Source organism: Callorhinchus milii, unplaced genomic scaffold (assembly GCF_018977255.1).
Source record: "Callorhinchus milii isolate IMCB2004 unplaced genomic scaffold, IMCB_Cmil_1.0 Scaffold17, whole genome shotgun sequence".
Taxonomy (NCBI): domain Eukaryota; kingdom Metazoa; phylum Chordata; class Chondrichthyes; order Chimaeriformes; family Callorhinchidae; genus Callorhinchus; species Callorhinchus milii.
This window is the reverse complement of record NW_024704758.1, coordinates 6,814,310-6,836,093: the sequence shown is the minus strand read 5'-3', so window position 1 is coordinate 6,836,093 and position 21,784 is coordinate 6,814,310. Positions and strand designations below refer to the sequence as shown.

At 38.4% G+C, this 21,784-nt stretch overlaps 1 protein-coding gene across 1 annotated transcript in view; it reads right to left on the bottom strand.

Annotated features, from left to right (window-relative positions):
* Window positions 1-21,784, bottom strand: part of rras2 (RAS related 2) — a 48,091-nt gene that overhangs the window by 10,688 nt on the left and 15,619 nt on the right. Inside the window, exon 2 of the mRNA XM_042341438.1 lies at window positions 1,200-1,287. Within this exon, the coding sequence (XP_042197372.1) occupies window positions 1,200-1,287 (88 nt within the window). The remainder of the gene's footprint in view (window positions 1-1,199; window positions 1,288-21,784) is intronic.

Here is a 21,784-nt window from a genome sequence, read left to right as displayed (position 1 = left end):
TCTAATCTAATCACATACAAATGAATTATGATTTACGAGGGCATAAAAACAGATCTTCAAGTAATCTTGGAGCACAGAAGAGGTGAACAGTTTCACATTAAACAGTCAGGTTAAAACCAAAATGTTTGACAAGATCAAGGGAGGAACTCTTAAGTAACAGCCTTGCAAATATACAAGAAACCCTTTGAATATTGGCTCACAATAGTCACGGCACAGGAAGACATTCTTGTTGATATTTCACAACCAAAGGTAACAAAGGTATGGAGTCCTGTAGCTCAGTGGTTAGAGCACTCGCCTTGCAAGCGAGGCAACTGGGTTCAATTCCAGGCAGGGCGAAACTTGGGCAAGTTTCCTTACTCCACACGCCTAATAATAATCTCTCCAAAACAAAACAATAATAAATTGGTCATTTTCAATCCACGACTGTTTGTGGGACACTGCTGTTTGCAATTGGTTGCCGCGTTTCGCCCACAAATATACAGTCAATTCACTTTACAGTCTTCTGTGAGCGCTTTGAGACGTCGAAAAGACGTGAAAAGCGCTATATCAAATGCAAGGATTATTATATGATATAAGATGTATGTAAGTGAAGGCAGTCTGACATTGCAGATTAATCTATCAAAATATAGAATATGCTAAAGATCTAGCAACCCTTTCCTAATCTCCAATAAGACTTCCCTGCAACAAAACTATGGGTGGCTGGCATTAACTTCAGCAAGTCGAGAAGCATAATTTCCAAAAGATTCAGCAGGAACAGCGCTGTATATCAAACGACAAAGACGACTGTCGTCATCCCCAGAATCCAGACAAGAGTTTGAAGCCTGCACACTGCAAGAAAACTGCAATAATCCAAGTTCATGTACTTGAAATGATTAAGTGGTAGCAAAACTATGCCCAGAGCTGCCTGGAACCTGGCTCTAGTTGAATTTTTCTTAACTAGAGAATCCCTGCGTTCAAAATACAAGTCAGACCTTCAAGATCTTAGTTTTTTCCAAACTCCTAAATGGAAGCTCATACAAGCCAATTTGGCAGGATATGGATAGATCTGGAATTTAAGTAAGTCTGCCACCAAGGAAAAGCTATCTCATAAACACTGTCCGGTTACTTGAATTCAAGTAGGAGAGCTTTTCATTGTAAATGTATGCCTGAAAGTTGTACACTAATCTCACACACACACATGTTTGTTTCAGAATACTTACTGTCCAACCTTGCAGCTCGGTCATCAATAACGCATTGCTTGGTGTAGGAATCTTCAATTGTTGGATCATAATCCGTAACAAAGTAAGACTGTAAAAGAGAGAAAAAGAAAGGTAAACATCTGAAACTTTTTTTAAAATCTTCCTCCTGTGGGTTGGCTTGTTGGTTATCAACAAGCCGAGGTACATCGGATTTTAACCATGCAGCATCAATATTCCAGAATCAGGAATCATGGTTGAAATTCAAAAAATCCATCTAGGTCACCCCTGCCTTATAAGAGCAAGTATATTGCAACTGTGTTAAAGTGTTCATTTCACACATAACTTTCCGACTACAAAATACAGTGAACAGCAAGATTCTGTAATGCGCTTTGAGACAGCCTCCCAACCTGAAAGGACAACATCAAATGCAAGGATTCAATTAACTACACTAGCTGCTTTGAAGAGGTAGTGCAGGACTCCAATTAAATATAGCACAGAAATAGTTTCAAGAACTATAATCATCCAGGCATCACAGTTATAAGTAGTTACTAAAGGCCTGTAAACAGATTTACATAATTGCTTAAGTACATATTCAGTATTCTAAAGCCAGTGTCAGTAATCTAACATTCAGATATTAAATATCAACCTTTTAAAGATAAATTTCTATAGAAGAAGATTATAACCTCATTTTGATTCTGCTGATTAAAAAAACTTTACAACTATATAATGTATGAATTCTTGCCGCGATATAGAAATGCAATGTTTCTCGCTACAGTTGGATAAATACTTCAGTGACATGAAGTCGTTGTAATGGGTATGAACGTTGGGGGGGGGGGGGGGGGTGGGTGGTGGTGAAAAAAAGATCCAACTAAATATCTATCCATTGATCCATGCTGAAAAGTGCAAAGAAATGAAATGGGATGGATCATGCTTTGTTGTGGATCTTCTTCCCACCCAAGTCAAAAGGGATCTGTGAACATTGCCAGTGCCTCACAGAATGGATAAAGAATGAACATTTAAATGAGAGTTCCTGTGATAGTGCAAGAATAGTGTAAGTTCAGAGGGACTTGGGTGTCCTTGTACACCAGTCACAAAAAGTTAGTTTGCAGGTACAGCAAAGCAATTAGGAGGGATAATGGTATGTTGGCATTTGTTACAAAAGGGTTAGAATACAAGAGTAGGGAAGTCTTGCTGCAACTGTATAGGGCCCTGGTGAGACCACACCTAGAGTATTGTGTGCAGTTTTTGTCTCCTTATTTAAGAAAGGATGTACTCGCCTTGGAGGGAGTACAACGTAGATTCACAAGGTTGGTACCTGGGTTGAGGAGGATGAGTTATGAGGATAGGTTGAGCAATTTAGGCCTATATTCTCTAGAATATAGAAGACTGAGAGGTGATCTTATTGAAACCTATAAGATTATTAAGGGGCACGACAGAATAGATAGTGGGAGACTTTTTCCCCTGGTTGGAGAAACTATAACCGGGGGTCACAGTCTTAAAATTAGGGATAAGCCCTTTCGCACTGAGTTGAGGAAAAACTTCTTCACTCAGAGGGTAGTGAATTTATGGGATTGTCTACCACAAAGGGCTGTAGATGCTCAGTCCTTGAACATATTCTAGACTGAGATTGATAGATTTCTTGAGGATAAAGGGATTAAGGGATATGGGGACAAAGCGGGTAGGTGGAGTTAGAATAGATCAGCCATGATCTTATTGAATGGCAGAACAGGCTCGCGAGCCGAATGGCCTACTCCTGCTCCTAATTCTTATGTTCTTATGTTTATGAGGGGAGAACATTGTGTTTGCATGTGTGGAGTGGAGGAAGGAAGAATGGATTCAATCACACTGCTTGCTTTCAGTTTTCAGTCAACTTCTACATTCAGCAAGGTCGAGGAGGAAACCAGGTTTTAAAAGTCCCCCCAATAAAACCACTATTATTGGGGGAAACTATTCTGACTCAGAGGAATGCTTTGAATGATTACACAGTACAAAGCAATCATTCAAATTAGGTTAATAACGGCAATGGGTAATATTAGACAGCAAAAAATGAATGGTTACAGTCTCCAGAGTCCAGACGAGGCGATTGCTCACAGAAAATGAATCATAGGAAGGAAGCCACATCCAGCACAACCCTCCACCACCCCAGACAGCCTATTATGATCTGTCAAACAAGTTACAACTGCCAGGAACACTAATGTTCTGCAATTTCGGAACAAACTTGAATTAAGCAAATCTAAACCCTCATTGTAAGTTTCCAATACAATACTAACAAATCTCTAGTCATCTCTGTCCACCCATTCCAACTCGAAGGGGAACACTTCCAGTATTGAAAAAACTGAGCTTCTTGTTCAGCAACACCCCATTCACACTAAATATATTAAAACATGCAATAAGTGTTTATACATTATTGGCTGCAACCATAATTAGACACTATACTGCAGAATAATGCTGATTTACAGAAAACAAGTCACAACCTTTGCTGACTCAAATTAACTGGTTTCACTTACAGCATTTAAACTTCCCTGATACGGGAATGGCTTAACATTATCTTAAAAGACTAAGAGGCCATATAATCAAATACTTTTATTAGAATTTAGAAAGAAGCTTATAATAGCCACAAAGAACTCACGCAACACTAGTTGCTGGTACACGTTCATCTGGAGAAGCGCCCTTCTAAATTTATAGGGCGAGACTCAATGATACAATAAGATCTATGACCACATTACAAACGCCAAACGGTACCAAACAGTCCAGCAGATACACATTCGGATAAAAAAAATGCTCTTTTTAAAAAAAGGACATATTCAGTATTCTAAAGCCAGTGTCAGTAATCTAACATTCAGATATTAAATAGATTAATATGGCAAATTAAATAGATATTTTTAATTGGAATTATATAGTATGAATGGTGAAAAACTGGCTGCAAGTATAAACTATGCTTCAAGTCAGAATGTTAAACAATTCAGAATGTTTCCTTTTTAAGTAGTCATAGTCTGATTCAAATTAAACATATTAAAACCATACGTAATGCAATACTGATCTCATGGGACTGGAGCCACCATGTGCAGAATGCAAGAGTTGTAATCTTGTGGCTTAAGTCACATACATCATTTATCATTGGCTTGGCCTGCATCCAATTTAGGAAAATTACTACAGATTTCCATTTGACTAATACTGGATTGTTTCTAGAGCTTCACACTTAAAAGGGGATAGAGGATGTTACCGTAAAGTCATACAATACCAGGCAGCCTGAGGACATCTGCAATTTTGCTTTCCTTCATCCACTATTTTAAAAACAGGCTTAAAAGTATTACAAATCTTTCCTTTACATTAAAAAAACCTCCTTTCATTTGAAAAATCACCTTATGATGTTGAAACATCCCAAAGTACTTCACATTATATTCACAGTCAGGGTTCGCCTATAAAATAGTCACTGCACTTCACAGGACATCATGTGGAGTGGTTTGAAACATCCTCCCAATGTGAAAGGTAATATATCAACTGCAAGCATTATTTATTCCCACACTACAAATGGTCTGACTGGATTCATCAGATTACAGGAAGCAATTTAGTCAGTGACCCAATGAACTGGGAACTAACCTGTGTGCAGGAAGCGAGTCAGTCAGTGGCACTGGTGGACAGTAAAATCTGCTATTGTCCCTTGCTATAATGTGGGCAAACCCTGCATTGTAACAGGATTCCACTGTGCTTTGCCCAGTGGGTCTGCGAATCATGGACATGAATGTATAGAAGGAATAGTCCATTTCCATCCAATAAGGTACAGAAAATTTGGATATTCAGTACTCAACCATGGAAACCCTTCGGTGTGATGCCTGATTGATTTGAGAACCTCTTCCCCATCAAACCAAAAAAATCATGTCTGCAGTCAAAAGGTAGCGTCTCAGTTCAGTGATTAGCTGAGATATAAATACTTGGAAAGCCCCAAGTCCATATTGAGTTAGCTGATCTCAGTTGGGGAATTGGAAAATCAGCCAGAGGTTTATTCTTCATTTAATCATGGGGGTACATATATTATTTATATATACACACACACACATGTATATATGTGAATATATATCTAAGATTTCAAAACTAGAGAAGCAAAGAGGCAAAGTGACGAATTTAAAAAAAAACTTCCATTCCACCCGACCAAAACACCAGCAATATAACATTAACACAAGTCGATGTATGGAAGAAGTGATTTAAGTTTGTAATCTGAATTATAATCAAGTCTGATATCATGCCTTAAAATAACATGTCCAAACGTGATGAATGAAATCACTTCCTTTTGACATTAGTCAGACACCAATATCTGAATCCTTTGGAAACTTAAATTTTTATATTTAGTCATGCAGGCTTGGATCATTTTCTTAATTTAACCAATAAGTTAAGGCTTTGTGGCACTCATGCCCAGACTTTCTTCTTCTCCCTTGAGGGTAACAGAGGCCTCTTAAGGGTTGAAATTCACAGACCTGCCTGCAATACTTGGGAGGATAAAAAGGAGACTTTCTTCTGTCACTGACAACTGGAAATGCTTACACCTTGATATTAATTGATGCTGAAGGAGAACTCTTCCTTTTTTTTGAGTGAGTTTAGTGCTCAGGCCTTGGTGCCAACTTGTGTGCTTATTCAGTTAACTATGCTGAACTGCTGATTATCCTATGATAAAATCTGCAGGGAAAATCTGGAACTTTAATGGGACAGTAACTAGAATTGCTGTCGAAGAGCTGTTAACTAGAAATCACCATCTTCAATGCAAGCATAGTGCCAGTATGTGCAATGGCACAAAATCAAGCTAACCACATCCTTGCTTGGAATGGGCTAGGCTACTGGTGCAGCTGTTTGGACTAAGGTACCGCAACATCCCTGCAATTCATCTCCACCACCAAGAAAATAAATAAGTAGAGGAAGCAGTGCAGACTGACAAGACAGCCCATCAATCTCAGTTGATAATTGATGTAATCTATTGCATCAGACTCTGCTATCAATTTTTATCCCTTTCTTAGCTTCCCAGCTGCCTTAGCCTTGAGACAGGAAATAAACATTTATAGGCTTTAATTTCATTAAAAATTAAACCACATCACTTGAAAACTCAACACAAATATACAAAACCAAGTAAAAACAGGACAAAACAAATTACATTAAACAAGCCATGTAAATGACCTTTTTGCATTAATCAACTATAATCCCTCAATTAGGTTTTACTTTCAACTGCAACAAATTCACTCTTGTTTAAGCAGTAAAAATAAATCTTTTTTTAAAAATAAAGCTTGCTACCTACAACATAATTTAGAAATTATTAACTGGGTTCCATTATTATAATAATTGGAATATCTATGGATTTCCCAGTAGTGAGCAGCAATTTAGAGCACAAAAGCATGTAAAATATTCCCAATTAATAGCACACTATTGTGAAGTACCTTGCAACCTTTTAAAAAAGATTTGTAAAAACAAATTCTGCATTTACCCATCTACGAAAATACACTTCTAGATCACCATCAAATAGATCTCGAAACCCCTTTACAGATGGTCCGAGTACAGCCACACCCATGCAAGTTGCTCCATGATCCGAGATAATGGAATCCATTGTACAAGACCGCCTGGACATAAGACACTGTGCTAACACCACCCCATAACGTTTAACATTTACCATTGAATTCAACGACTTGGAATGATCCACAACTTAGTACATGCTACCAAAAGAGTGTTTTAAAAGCACCACAAAAATGAATGCAAGAATATCCTTGTATAAAATTTAAAGGTACAAAATTATCTCTATCCAAGCTGGATTCCTTTTTACAGAGTCATGAAACGCATTGCAGTTAACAAGCACCTTATTAATGGCAACACTTCTCTGCTAAAAGGGGCCCACTCTTTCAACACAGGTTCACTTCCCACACATTCCAGTGGAAAAATCTGGTTTATATCAATACTGCAGTTGAGAGTGGAGCTCCTGCCTCATCAGTATGGTTCTGAATCAGCTTTACAAATAATCAATTCCTGGATTTGAGGAAACACTTTTAAGTATAGTTAAGAGTTTGCTCTGCATTAGAGTAATCATCACCTTGTGTCGAACGCAAACTGTGTTTCACAAAGACTCGGATAACATTATACACAATTGCTCAGATTGTCGATTCAATTTCAAACGGTCAATGCAACTTGCCAAAAATTTAAGATTTCTAAAGTAAAGATAATACAGGTATGAGTTATTATCAGGTCCTCTAGTTGAAATAATTACTATGCACACTTAGAAATAGAGTCTGCTTATTGGGAATAATTCATTCAAAGAATTTTTCACCCTATGATTCGTATTTTAAGTTAAGCAAGTTGTAACTGAAAGATTGCTAAATTTGCCCCACAATCCTGTAAACAACTTTAAGATCGATCAATAAAATGAACCACATATGTAATTAAGCCTTGCTTGGAAATATTTAGCAATCAGGCTGAAAACTGACTTATGACAACACATATCCACAACCACTTCGCTGGACAAAGTAAAGGGGTTATATATAAGTAGCAAAAAGCATTGTGTTGTCTTGACTCTTCTACCTTTCATGGTGAGGGACAAAAATATTTGGAAAACAAACATTTGTTTTAGTTTCCCCAACTTATCAGTATAGCTCAAACCCAATTACACTGCAAACCTCTATCCCAATTACTCTGTCCTTCAAAAGAGTGCCCCTCCTAGAACACTGGCACCTTCTTTTCACACAAGCCACACTTGTAGCTTTTGAGTAATGTTACCAGTTCAGTACCCAATTACAGGAAGCTATGCGTTATGAAATGTCCCCACCTAGAAATGGGTTAATTCTACCTGAACCAGCTTCTCATTGCAATAACACTCCAGGGAGGATTTCACCCCCAGCTGAATGTTCAAACCCAGGAACAGTAGAAAGGCAATAGACACATTCTTTCCATACTTTATGCAACTAAACTTGCATTTTATCTAAATCACATTAGCACCAGTTAATGGGCCAAGAACCAGTCTGCACCTACTACAGAGAAAGCAGTTTTTCTGAAAAAAATTGTAAACTGCTTAACAATATTCTAAAAAGGTCTGTGATTAAGCATTCTTTCCCCTACCCATCGCCAAGAGCTCCAGTTGTGCTTTAGCCATACAGAACCAACAGAGGGCAATAAACTGGACAATAATTCAAGCTGTTTAGTGAGCCACAAATGTATATTATCACTGCCTCATTGATATAGTGCAACTCTTAGACAAGGTACATTTAAAAATAATGTAATGAATAAAACTTTTGTGGTAGAAGCACAATGAAGCCCACATAATGTAGGTGAGAAACATTTGACAATGAGAGCCTTTATTGTCAAGATCACAGATTGCCTTTTGCACCACTGGATCAGAAAAAAAACTGTATTGCAAAGCATTTGTAAGGATTATGTCATCAGGCATGGCAAAGTTACTGCTCATTGCATTAATCTTATTTGGAGCTGCCAAGGTTTCAGAGGCGACCACCTGTCTTGGTAAGTCGGTGACACACTTCAATTATTAGACTGTTCAGTTCCAAACTGAAGAAATGAGGCAGCTGATTCTTAAAAGCAGGAAGAATGAAACTATTAAAACCATTCATTATTGCTGGCACAATCTTCCATTGGATTTAGGACTAAGCTCGTGGTGACAAATACACCATCATGGAATTTTAGAATGACTCCATTGCTAAACAAATATGAATTATATTTGGTATGCCTGCGACATGAAGGCAGTAAATTGTCTTTCAGTTTGTATACTCAAGAAAAATTATTATTTTAATATTACGTGTCAGCCTGGCTCTGGGTTAGAAGATTGTAGGTTCACAGAAACTTTATGAAGCACTTGGGAGACATTCAACATTAGGTACTATATCAGATGAAAGGATTATTATACTAGAAATTGAAGCATCAATACTTCAGCAGTTCACAAACTCTAATCTAACCAATTTCAAAATCAACTTTTCTGATACCGAACAACTTGAAGCTAAGTTGTATCCACAGATGACATTTGTTAGGCAATGTTAAAGTCTAGAACTCTATCGGAGCGCAGCAGATTCTACAAGAAGGGGCAAATGAAAGACATTCTTATCGGAGACTTGCTCCCATTCTTGATGCAAGTATTAGAATACCACTGACAGAAGCCTTCAACTCAAGCAGGCGCTAGATGTGGGGAGAACAGAAATACTTTTGACATTGATTTGAAGAAATCTGCTTCCACAATAAGCACGTTAGTGAACCTGGTTAGGAGTACCTTCAAACTTCTTTGCCCCATCCCGCCCTGGTTTTATGAGGGACCACTTGGCACCTCACTACGGTGACAACTGCAGCTCATATTGGGAAACTTATAAACAAATACATTAATAGTATTAGTCGATGAAGAGTGGTACTGTGCAAGTTTTCCAGAAGGTGGAGACAGGTTAACACATCCATATAATGAATGGTTGATCAAGGTTTAGCCATTACTATGGTAGTATTGCAGGGAACTCAGGTGTCTCACAAAAACTGTCAATGAAGTCAGGAGCAAATGAATTGAGACATAATAGTCACATCATAGACTGCAGAAACAATTCTATCCAATGGCTGTGATCTAAGATGCGAGAAATAAATTCACGTAAATCTAAAGGATAAGATTCAACAACTAAACAGGATTGTTCCATAATAAAAAAAATCATGGATAATTCTAAGAGGCACAAAGACATATCTATGCCCAAGCCTGACCTCAGTTTGACTTGCAATTTGATGCTCCTGTCCAAGCTTGTACAAAGCATCGCACTCACCTTCAATTACACGTGGATATCAACCAACACATTCCTACCATACCCAAAGGAACGTACATCATGTGCACTCTCAATCAAATGTCTAGTTTTGGGTCAAAAACTGACTGCCTCCCTCTCATGCTACAGTGCCATGTTTTAAGAATTACGAATTCTGAAGTCCAAGGGGTCATCCGTTGAATGAGATATTAAACTGCCTGCTCAGATAGAGATCCTGTTGCACTATTCTGAAAGAAAAGGGCGTTTCATCTAAGGCCCTGGCCAATCCCTCAGATAAAATTGATTATTCACTTCACGGCTGTCTATAAGACATTCATGTGCGCAAATTAGCTGCTGCATTCACCTGCAAAATACGAAGCACTACACTATATCCCAAGAAGCACTTTGAGACAAACAATGTGATAAGATGCTATATCAAATGCAAAGATGGATTGTTACCACGAATATTACATGAATAAGATGCGCAAAATATCAAGAATTCTGTCTGAACGCCAAATATCCATTAATGTTAGTAAATGTGACTACATTAACAAAAATGGATTACAGGAGGAACGGTTTCTACCATGCACAAAAATAGAACCATCTCCAATGGAAAATTACCATTAATGCAGAGTGAATGACATTAACCACAATAAATCCACACACAGTTCAAAACGATGTACTTAGGTCAAGTTATTAAACATGAAATGAGTCTTGTATAAGTGGCTATATTTCCCCTAATGGGGGTCAATAATGTCTCCACATGATGTACAACAGAGCTGTACAGAACACTACGATATCAGGTGTGATCCTCCTCACATACTAATTTTTGGCTGTTCTTAGTTTGGTTATCACTGCAGACATGACTGTATAAATGGCCTGTGTTCCTGGGAAGTGGAGGCACAGGGTTGAACTGGGTTGTGATGCTCTCATGGTAAAACAGGTTCCCAGCACTGTAACCAAACGTTTACTTAAACAATAGCCACTTGGGTGAACTGCCAGAGATCTACTAGTGCAGCCTGTAATATCTGCTCGGGCAGTCTTCAAGGGAGGGGGTGAATATTAGAAAATTCTGCACGTTAGTAACATCAGTATGAACCTAGTTTTGATGTTTTCAGGAGAGTGCATTCAGACACAAGTGATCTCATCTCAAAGTTAACATTTTTGTGACGACCATACTGCACACTATGCTAAACAAACTGAAGACTTGTTATGTACAGGTTTGTGGGCTGATAGATTGAATCTGCAGCATCCAGACAATGATCTGACACCAATACAAAAACTAATTTGTTTAAATCGTTTAATATTCAAACGATTTTTGTGGTTTTTTTACAATTTGTTTTCTCTTGGTACTTTGGGGAATCACAGGTTCCTCCCTTCCTGTACAATTCAATATCTTCTCAAAAACAGTTACTGGGTGTTCATACACACACATATTGTGTACAAGTAAAACAGATCTTAACAACCTATTTAGAGTATTTTACGCAGTAGGTTTACTTTCTCCATAAACCTCAAAGTGTACATTCAACAATTGCTTCAGTAAAATCCTGGTATCATTGCTTTGCTCTATCATAGGAACAAACATCATGAAGGTCCGTAATCTGAAGCATGGCAAAGGCAACAGAAAAGACCCAGTGACAATGCAAAACCTTCAAAAATATTAGAAATGACAAACAAAAAGTTGTGTTTTACTCTGGAAAAATGGTGAATTGTAATCAATAGTATTACTACTCCAATGAATCCATTACATTAAATCTACAGCATGGAAACAGGCCTTCCGGCCAAACTAGTCTGTGCAGGTGTTTATACTCCACATGAGCCTCCCCCATATCCTCTCGTCCCTTCATCATGAACCCACCAAATGTATTAATGCTTTCTGCTTCAACCACAGCTTCTGGTACCACCACGTTATCATCACTCTCTGTGTAAAGAAGTTGCTCTTGAATGTTTTTTGATCTGATATCTGATATCTTGGCTATCTTATATGTATGCCTTCTTGCTACGGGCCCACCAGTAAGTGGAAACAGTCAATTTATTGTCATCTTATCAAATGCTTCATAGTTTTAAAACAAGTCCGCGTTCTGTCTTCTTTTTCTGTCTCCATTTTTACCATAGCCCTTCTTTTGAAGGCAATCACTCATGCTGGGTATAATTACATTGGATTTTCAAAGCTCCTTTTCAGTGGTTTGTTGGTGTTAGTTTCCTTATTCTGTTGTGATCTGTGGAGCAGTGCATCATAACACACAGGATCTATGTTGATGATCTTATGCTGTTTTTAATTATGAAAGTGACCAACATTGGTACTAAAATGTAGGCAAAGCAGATGCATTCACCAGATCCTTCCAGATATGCAGCCTACCAACTTCCAATTTTAATATCAAACTGTGCTTTTAAATGAGGAGGCAACAAAGCGTCAGCTTTACAAATTTTAATTTAAATGCTGGCAGCTTAGTCAACTGAATTAGTTTTGTGTCATCAAAATACGACTATTAACTGATGCCCACATTTGCACCATCACTTAGCTCTCAAATTGCAGCCAAAAAACCATGAATCTTTGGATTAGAAAAGATGAAGTACTCTGCAGGATCGGCTTTTAAGCTTGCATACGAATGTCCGGAGGGGGGCAGAAGAGAAAGAGGAGTGGTTAATAGAACAATGAGAAAGCACAACCCACAGTTTCCGGTCATTTGTAAACAGCAGGACTATATATTTTTAAAAATCGCTCACCACATAGAGACAGACCTTCTAGACATCAATAAAATCTTTTCTCTTTTGAGTATACCTCAGCAATCAATATATTGCTACAGGGATGTGATAGAATGTTTAAACTACAGTCCTATACATTTCTGATATGAAAAATGTGATTTTTTCAATAATCAAAGAGCATTTCCTTTCACGAGTTAATAAACTAACATAATTTACAGTCCTGAAATACCAAGTCTAATTAGCTCTAAAAACAAACCCATCAAAAGATTTCCTCACAAACTTTGTTTCCCATCTTTCGAGTCCCTAATTTCAGGCAAATTGCATGTTTTTATTGCTTAAAGAATCTCAAGCAATGCACTATTGATAAGCTTTTCACACAATGAGGTCAATGTTGAAGACAGCATGAGATCACCAACACATTCCCATAATGACACACTGCTCCACAGAACCAAGGACCCTAATACCAACAAACAACAAAAAAGTAACTTTGAAAATCAATTTTATTGCTTTAACTTCACATCATCATGCTTCCCCTCTCTGAGCTCATTCCGACAGCTCACAAGATGTCTCGCAGGACCCTGTGGCCAATGGTGAAATTAAACTCTTCAGTCGCTTTGCGTCAGCAAATGCCAAACAGTCATTCCAACTATGCTATTACTAATTTGTGTTTGCTGCAGTCCAATACGAGTAAGGTTTAAGAAATCAAGGTTGATGTGATCACAAATTTGCAGGACAGATAGGAGGGATGAATGCTATACATCTTAATAACAAGCCCCCAGTTATTTCTTTGCAAAACAATAGGCAAAAAAGACCAGACACATAACTGAAAAGAAGCAATTGACATCAAGGTAACAAATGTATACCATGTTCTGTGGCTGTAATGTGGCTTCCTTTGATATACATGGTTAAGCACAGTCCATAAATTATTTTAAAAGGGAATTAAATAGATGCCTGAAAAATGTTATAAAGGTATGGGAAGACAGCAGGAAAGTAGAATTAGAATTGGTGGCTCATGTGGAGAAGCACTTGTTTTTCTGCTGTACTTCTATAAAATGCATACTGAGGATCTATAAGTTTCAAAAATGGTAAAGTTTGACTGCAATGCATTACTTCAAGTGAAGGTACACAGGAATAAGGCAAAACTGCCTTGATCGTTTTGCTTGTTTTCTTAAAAATCAGTCAAATTTATTTTGCGGTGAAAAAAGGGCACCAGTGATGAATATGAACCCATGTTCAGTCAACTGGTGGTGTAAATTACTCCACAGTGAAAAACGGTTAATGTTCGTTCCACTTTGAAGGATGCCATAAAATATACATATACAAACACACAAACAACAACAACAACAACAAGATTCCATTTATAAAGCGCCTTTCACGTCAGGAGGACGTCCCAAACAAACAGCAACCGATAGTTCTCTGTAAAATAAATATCATAGATTGTGCCTGTGGAATCAGAAGGGTTAGCCAAGATGCTGCAAAGAAACTAGGATATGCAACAAGTGGATTTATGGCTTGCACGGGAAAGGTTAAAAAAAGCGCTACATCAAATGCAAGAATTATTTATTATAAGGTGGCAGAAAGCAGGGCTCCAGACAAACTTAAAATGTTTAAATGGTGCAATAAAAAGACAGTGTGGCAAGTATTCTGGAAGGTTGAGATCAAATGGGCCAAAGGGCTTTCTTCATCTAACCATTCTTTGTTATCTTGAATTATTTTGTAAACTGCAATACAGATAACACCTCTCTTTTGTACTGAAACAAAAGCTGCAGTGAGTCATAGCCTTCTTGAAGTGGGATTTTTCAAAAACATGGCTTGTTTACAAGAGTGGGGGTGGGCAGATTTCTTCAACTCGCAATGTTTGAGGTTCACTCACCAGCAAAGTACTTCCTTCCCAGTAACACTGTAAACAGATCAATGCTGAAGACAGCAGAAAACTAAATTATATAAATGGAGATCTGCCCATGCGCACTAACAAACCACATTATTTACTATACATAGTGCAGATAAAGATTACACTGTTTCATGCACAATTTTGGATCGGTTTCTCACGCTAATACTCCTGATGTACCACACACACTGAGGTCTGCAACGCTGAATTTAAATTGAGTTGCACCACACATGAAGCTTAAATCAACAGTGTTCAAGAAAAAAAAAGAATGGCTTCCTCACGTGATTTGCAATAGATCAAGGATTCCACAAATAGCCAAAGACAGAAAAGCTATTATTGTACAATCGGCTGACCTGAAAATTGACTTAAATTTCTACCATAACCATCTATTTTCTTTATAATGTTGTGCAACATAACTTATCTAGCGTTTGTGTGTTTATGTGGAAGTCTTGAAGTGGAACCGTTCACAACAAAAATGCCATTTCTAGGAATAAGAGTGAAATATTCACAAACTGTCGGATACACATTCAGTTATCTGTCTACAGGCAAGACCTTGAAAATGAAAGCTACATTTCCAAGAAATAGACTATGTGACCTTTTCTTTGAAGGGAGGGAAGAGAAAACTTGCAAAATGTTTACACCAATTTCCATACAATTTCAATCTGAATTAATGTTCACAAAAGCATGAAAATATAGCCCCTGGGCCACCCAGTGGGAAGTGTTCATTACCTTGCAGAATGGGGCTTCTCTTCTGCATCAAACTGTTCAAGGTTACCACACTGACAAACTTGCACCCAGTAGGCTGTCAATTCTAACTTGAGCAACAAAGAAAATCTGAGGTATCACATGGCACCAAGGATTTTATATCATACTAAACAAGAAAAGAGTAACTTGGAAATTAAATACCTTTGCACATTGTCCTTGTGAAACTCTGCCAAATCAGAGGTAGGCAAGATCAATTTCACCACAAATCTTTCCAAATACAAGATTACTCTTGAGAATTCATCTCAGCCTGAGAAAGATACACCCTCCCATCACCTCGTTTTCAACTCTGATACCAGAAAAATGAAAATCTGGGGAACTAAAGACATTGCCACAAATAGGAGAAACATGAACGCTGTGGGATCCCAATACATACATTTGAAAGGAGTAACACACAAAGCAGTGTGAGTGGAGGGGAATGAGCGCAAATGAAAAATACATTCAAGGGCAAAGTCGTGTTATTCACATCCATCAAGCAATTAAAGCAACACAACAATAAGATTACATTTGTATAGTGCCTTTCACGTCGGGAGGACGTCTCAAGGCGCTGGACAGTATACAGCATTTCAGACCCGAGCTGGGGTCAGTGGGGAGAAGGGAGGAGAGGGGAAGGGTGTGACTGATGGCATGGTCGAAGAGGAGGATTTTGCGGTGGGACTTGAAAGCGGCTAAGGAAGGGGCGAGGCGGAGTGATTGGGGGTTGGAATTCCAGCGGTTGGGGCAGAGTGGCTGAAGGCTCTCCTGCCAATGGTGGGGCGGGTGGGTAGGGGAACGTGGAGCAGGCCGGGGGCCAGCTGAGCAGAGGGAGCAGGCGGGTTGGTAGGGGGTTAGGAGGTCGCAGATGTAGGGTGGAATGAGGCCATGGAGGGCTTTGTAGGTAAGGACCAGGATCCTGAACTGGATCCTCCGAAAGATAGGAAGCTAATGGAGTTGGGTGAGAATGGGGGAGATGGGGTCACAGAGTTTGGTGCAGGAGAGGACAAGGCTGCAGAGTTCTGGATTATCTTTCTGCCTCCACCCTCAACTCCAGCAGGGGTCCTGGAGTTGAGGGTGGAGGCAGAAAGATAAGAGTTGGGTGTCATCCGCATACATATGGAAGTTAACCCCATATCTGCAGATGATGTCACCAAGGGGGAGCATGTACATATTAAAGAGAGGGCCAAGGACAGATCCCAGGACGATGCCAGATGTGACAATGCGGGGGCTGGAGGAGAAACAGTTAGAGGCAACAAAGTGGAGACGGTGAGAGAGAGACAGGAATCAAACCAGGCAAGGGCAGGTCCGCGAAGATTAAGTAAAGAGGAGAGGCGGTGTATGAGGATGAAGTGGTCGACAGGTTGAAGTGGAGGAAGGAGAAAACTCTACAAAGTCAGTGAAAACATGTTGGATCAGGTTGTATCAATTTTAGAGTGATCGTCAAGCAGCATCCAAAGTCGGTATGTATAACTTATTAAACTATACCTCTCACCTTTGTCCCACCCCATTAACAAGGTAACCTGTACAGGTTAAATATTAAGTTTGTCGTGATTCAGACTCAATTTAATCCTCGTGATCAGACTGGGCAAAACAGCCCGAGTTATGTTGACTAATACTTCCACACTTTTTTAAAATAAAATACAATTTGACATACGCACATAGATAGCATGTGCAGAAAAGCTTTTTTAAATGAAGATGAAAAGCAAGCAAATATGGGAAGCAGATGTTCATAGTTTTGAGGAGAGAAAAAATAGGCATGAAGGATAAAATCACTTTATAGAAGTATGATGCTGGGTAACATTTATATGAATCTTATTGCCACAAACATAAAAATTCAATGGAGGGAACTCGTTACACTGGGATACATGACGCATCTAACCTAGAAGGAGTTGTTTTACGATGAGCTAAATTTCTATTGAATTCCAGTCAGAAATTTTCCTGATTAGTCATTCACCTCTTGGCTGTTTGTGGGCCTTTATTGGCACAACTAGTTGCCATGTTTGCCTACAGAATGACACTGCAATTGATGGTAATTATTGAAAAATGTTGACATAGTATAAAACCAGGTTCTTTATTTTGTTCGACAACAAGCCTGAAACGTAGCAATCTTGAATTCTGTCAATCCATACAAAGTGCATCATGCTAAAATGGTACTCTTGGGTGAATGCAGTTCGGACTCATTCCCTGCGTTTTTCCGCCACCAAGAAACACAGCGCTAGAGACTTTTTCAGTAATCGCAAGATAAGATGTAAACTAATATCACACAACGTTCCAGCAGAAAACAAGACGAGAATTACTTCTTAAATAGTTATCACCTGGTTCGATTACATAACAGAATAGCAAGCTGATGAAATACACGATGCCTGTAGGTGCCTGGAATGTTCAACATCTAAACTATGTGCAAAATACCACAGCTGATAAACATGCAGAATTGATCATTCTTCCAAGCAGGCATTTCCAAATTAAAACTGCAATTTACCCAAAATAATAATCTTTGAAGAAATCAGGGCAAAACTAAACGGGAAAAGAAAATCACTGCAGATGACAGTTCATTATGCCAACTGCCAACCTTCAGAATTTAGGAAAAAAAACTGCTGCATCATTACTATTCTACCATCAAAACAGTAAATGTCGCAATGTTTGCTGGAACAAGTTTTCAGCCAGGAGATTTTCCCCCAATTCATTGCCATTTTCAGTATCCATCGACAAAAGCAAAGCATTACTTTGATCTTTTTCCATGAGTCTGCATATTATAACTGCACCATTTACTGAAATTAAGCAAGTAAGCTGTTCTGATTTTCTGCTGTTCTAATGGAACCAACAAGTACTTCAGATGAGTGCTGTGATGCCATGCCAGGTTCAAAATAAATCAATGCTTCAAACAGGTTTTGCTGAATTTCTACTTACTGGAATTCAGAAACAATACAACTCAATATACCACTACAGCAATTGTATACGCAGTAAACACCTAATAACTCTTCATTCCAAGAGAAAGGGCTGAGTTATTCAGGATGGCATGTTAGGCATAAATATAATTATATAAAGGCGACCGGGATATTGACACATGATGGCTTAAGTCAAGTCAGTGCCAAGTCAAGCTAGGCTCAAGTTATTAGAAGTTACTGTACTACTAATATTTATTATAGCGCCTTTCACATCTCAAAGTGCATCACAGAATATACTACAACATGTCGCGATTATTTTGTAGGTGCATTTAGACTGAACTTTGAAAATCAACCTCAGAAGTCAATAAGGGCAGTTAGGAGTTCAACCATTTCAGCTCTGCACAATATTCACATTTCTCATTCCAGTACGAAATGAAGCATAGGGTTCGATACCAAGCAGCAAGCTATAGTTTCATCTGAAACGTTTCAGAAATCAAAACAAATGGAGGGCTGCTTGCGTAAGCTAAAAAATGTTTTGCAAGACAGTTTGATAAGTGCTTTTTTGGGGAACAAGTGTAGAAGAAATTAAAGAAATGGAGGAGGAAACTAAAAAAATGTAAGATAAAGTTATCTTGTCGGAACGTTTAGAGGGAATGCTGCACAATTCTAGCAAATACTATAAATAGATTACATCAATGCAGGCAGTTTGCAAAGAGGAAGTAAAAAAGTATGTAAAACATTCACTCAAAAATTACTTGCAAAAACACATTTCAACTCACTTCAAGTTTGAATTATTTAGTGACTGCACCTCAAACACATTTCATTCTGTAAAGCACTTTGAGAATTTAAAGTTGCGGCACTGCTGAGAAATATACAAATGTGAAAGACTCGGATTTACAACAAAAAAGTTACTGTCAAAAATTATATTTTCCAGACAAATGAAACATTTATTCAGAGCCTCTTATTCTAAGGGCAACAAGATTCCAGAACTACCGATTCACGATACTAACTACAGGTCTATACCATACCGTAGACAGGACTGTTTAATGCTTTGAATTACACAGATCAAATCTCCTACCCAGATTCTACTACAAGTTTGAGTACTACTTCATAAGGCTTTTTAAAAAAAAATGTAATATAAATGCTCGTTCATATGCCAGCCAAAAATCAAAATCAAAATTTACAATTTCTAAACCTGAGCAATCATGCACCCATGTAGCTGCTCAACTGTGGGTAAATACATATACATTTATGTAACTTTTCACATCTGAAGGAAGTCTTAATGCACGGATCAATGATATTTAGACAGCAAATATCTCAGAACTGGGAGCCACAGGTATTGCACTGCCACTTCTAAATAAAGCAGCAACCCAACTTTCTCCGCACTTTCAAATCCCGCCTAAAGACCTTCCTTTTTGATCATGCTTACTGTCACCTCTGCCCTCTCTCTTCCCCTGGCTTGGTGTTAGACTCTGCCATTGTCGAACGCTCCAGGACGCTTCCGTACATGAAGGGAGCATTATAAATATGTGTTGTTGTTCCATAAATGTAGCGCTGAGTAGCTTAACCTTTTGAAAATTGACCTCTTCGATGAAGCCAATGGTCACCTCCCTTCTCCCCGCTCAGTGTTTGGCACCCGACAAAATCTCTGAAGCACTTTTGAGCATTCTCGCCTCAGAGTCAGAAGGTTGTGGATTCAAGTCTCATATTGTGACTTGACCTCATAGTCTAAATTTATGCTCCAAAGTAGCGCTGGGAATGTATTTGGAACTTTGGAACTTCCTTCTGACGGAACGGTGTAAAACAAAATGCAAGCTGCTGTTAAAGGGCAAACTGGCATCAGTCTTCTTGCACACATTTGTATTTGTATTTATTATTGGTTTTTGAAACACTAATTTGTTTGCTAGTTTTGCTGTGCGCAATTGCCTGCCGTGTTTCACCCACAAAAATATAGTCAATCCACTTTGCGGTAGGTTCTATGACGTGTTTTGAGATGTCTCAAAGATGTGGTGAGGCGCTATATCAAATGCAAAGATTGTTATAGATTATATAGTATCTTGATTTTATATATTTATATTATGTTATATTATATTATATATTTATATTATGTTATAGATTATATAGTATCTTTGAATTTTCAAAATTTGCTTGTTACACTCAAAGTAGGGGCATTTGATTTCTCAGAATTAAATGATCATTACATTACAAAATGAATGATTGACTGCATATATATGGAATATATAATTGAGAGATAGAACTTGTTCTGCATACAATATTTACATACTGTAGTAACTTTTATAAAATGTTTTTACTATCTGTGAGACAAGAAACTTGTTCTATTTCGTATTTTAAAACTATGAAATACAGTATGCTAGAAGACTGAAATAGCTTTCATGTTTGCATAATGACCACAATAATCAAGATCCAAAGGGATTCAATGAAAGAGATTCTTCATGAAGCATCAAGTTCCAAGTTGTTAAGGTTCCTACAAAGTTGAGCAAACGAATCACCGCCCTGCAGGCTGGGCTGTTCTTTCCTTTATCAAGCCTGCGTGTTCCTGTAATCACAACCACAACAACAGAGAATGCTCCAATCTCAGCAAACCCCACCCTTTTTTACTGCACAATTCACCCAACTATTCCAAAGGAGCAGAAGGTTTGAAAGAACTAATATATTTGGATTTGAAAACATAAAAGGATCTGATCTCCCAAACTTCACCTCTGCGGCCTGATGAATATAGGCAACATCTATCTCCTGGTTAGCACTCAGTTCAGGTCACAGATTTGAATCCCAGTCAGTGTTAATTTATTTGATGTTAAACAGGAAACAGTTGAGCACCAGATTTAGTCTCAATGCCACTGAGTTGAGGGGTGAGGAGAAAAATCACACGTGTTTCATTGCCCAGCATTGTGACCCTTTCTAAAACATACAGCCAAACCAGTGGGAGAGCAGAACCAGACATTTAGTACAACTTATGATATCAGTTAAAGAAAACTGAGAAAGCCTGTATACATGGGTTGAGGTGTCAGCCAGGAAAAAAAGTTAGTGCTGCCAAAAGAGGCACAGTTTATCCTGCTACCTCTCGAGACATGGGGGGAAAAAACACTTATACCCAAGTATTAATCTGTGCCTTTGCAAATAACTACATCACCCTATTTGACCTTGAATGCTTCATGAAAACTTGCCATAGGAAGTGACATATACACAAACACACACAAAGCAATTTACATTTTTGAAAAGTATACAAAAATAAATGCTAGGGTTTTCACTCCCAAAAATAATTTACTGTATTAATCCCTTACTCACTTCCTCAACCATCCCACAAGAGAAGATAATTCTGAATCGTGAAATGAAATGATGTATGCTATTGGATCTTCAATATATTGTCCCCACATGTACATACCCATTTCCATAATGCAGTTTACAGCTGAATTCATCATTTTACATTTATATAGCACCTTTTCTGTTGGGAGGATGTCTCAGAGCTGACTGGGAACCCAAACTGGGGGGGGAAGGAGAGAGAAGAGATTACAAAAAGCAATCGAAAAGATAGGTCTTAAGGTGGGGAATGAGGGGCGAGGTGCAAGACTCCAGATGAAGCTACAGAGCACAGGGGCACAATGGCTGAAAGCTCGCCCAGCACTGAGT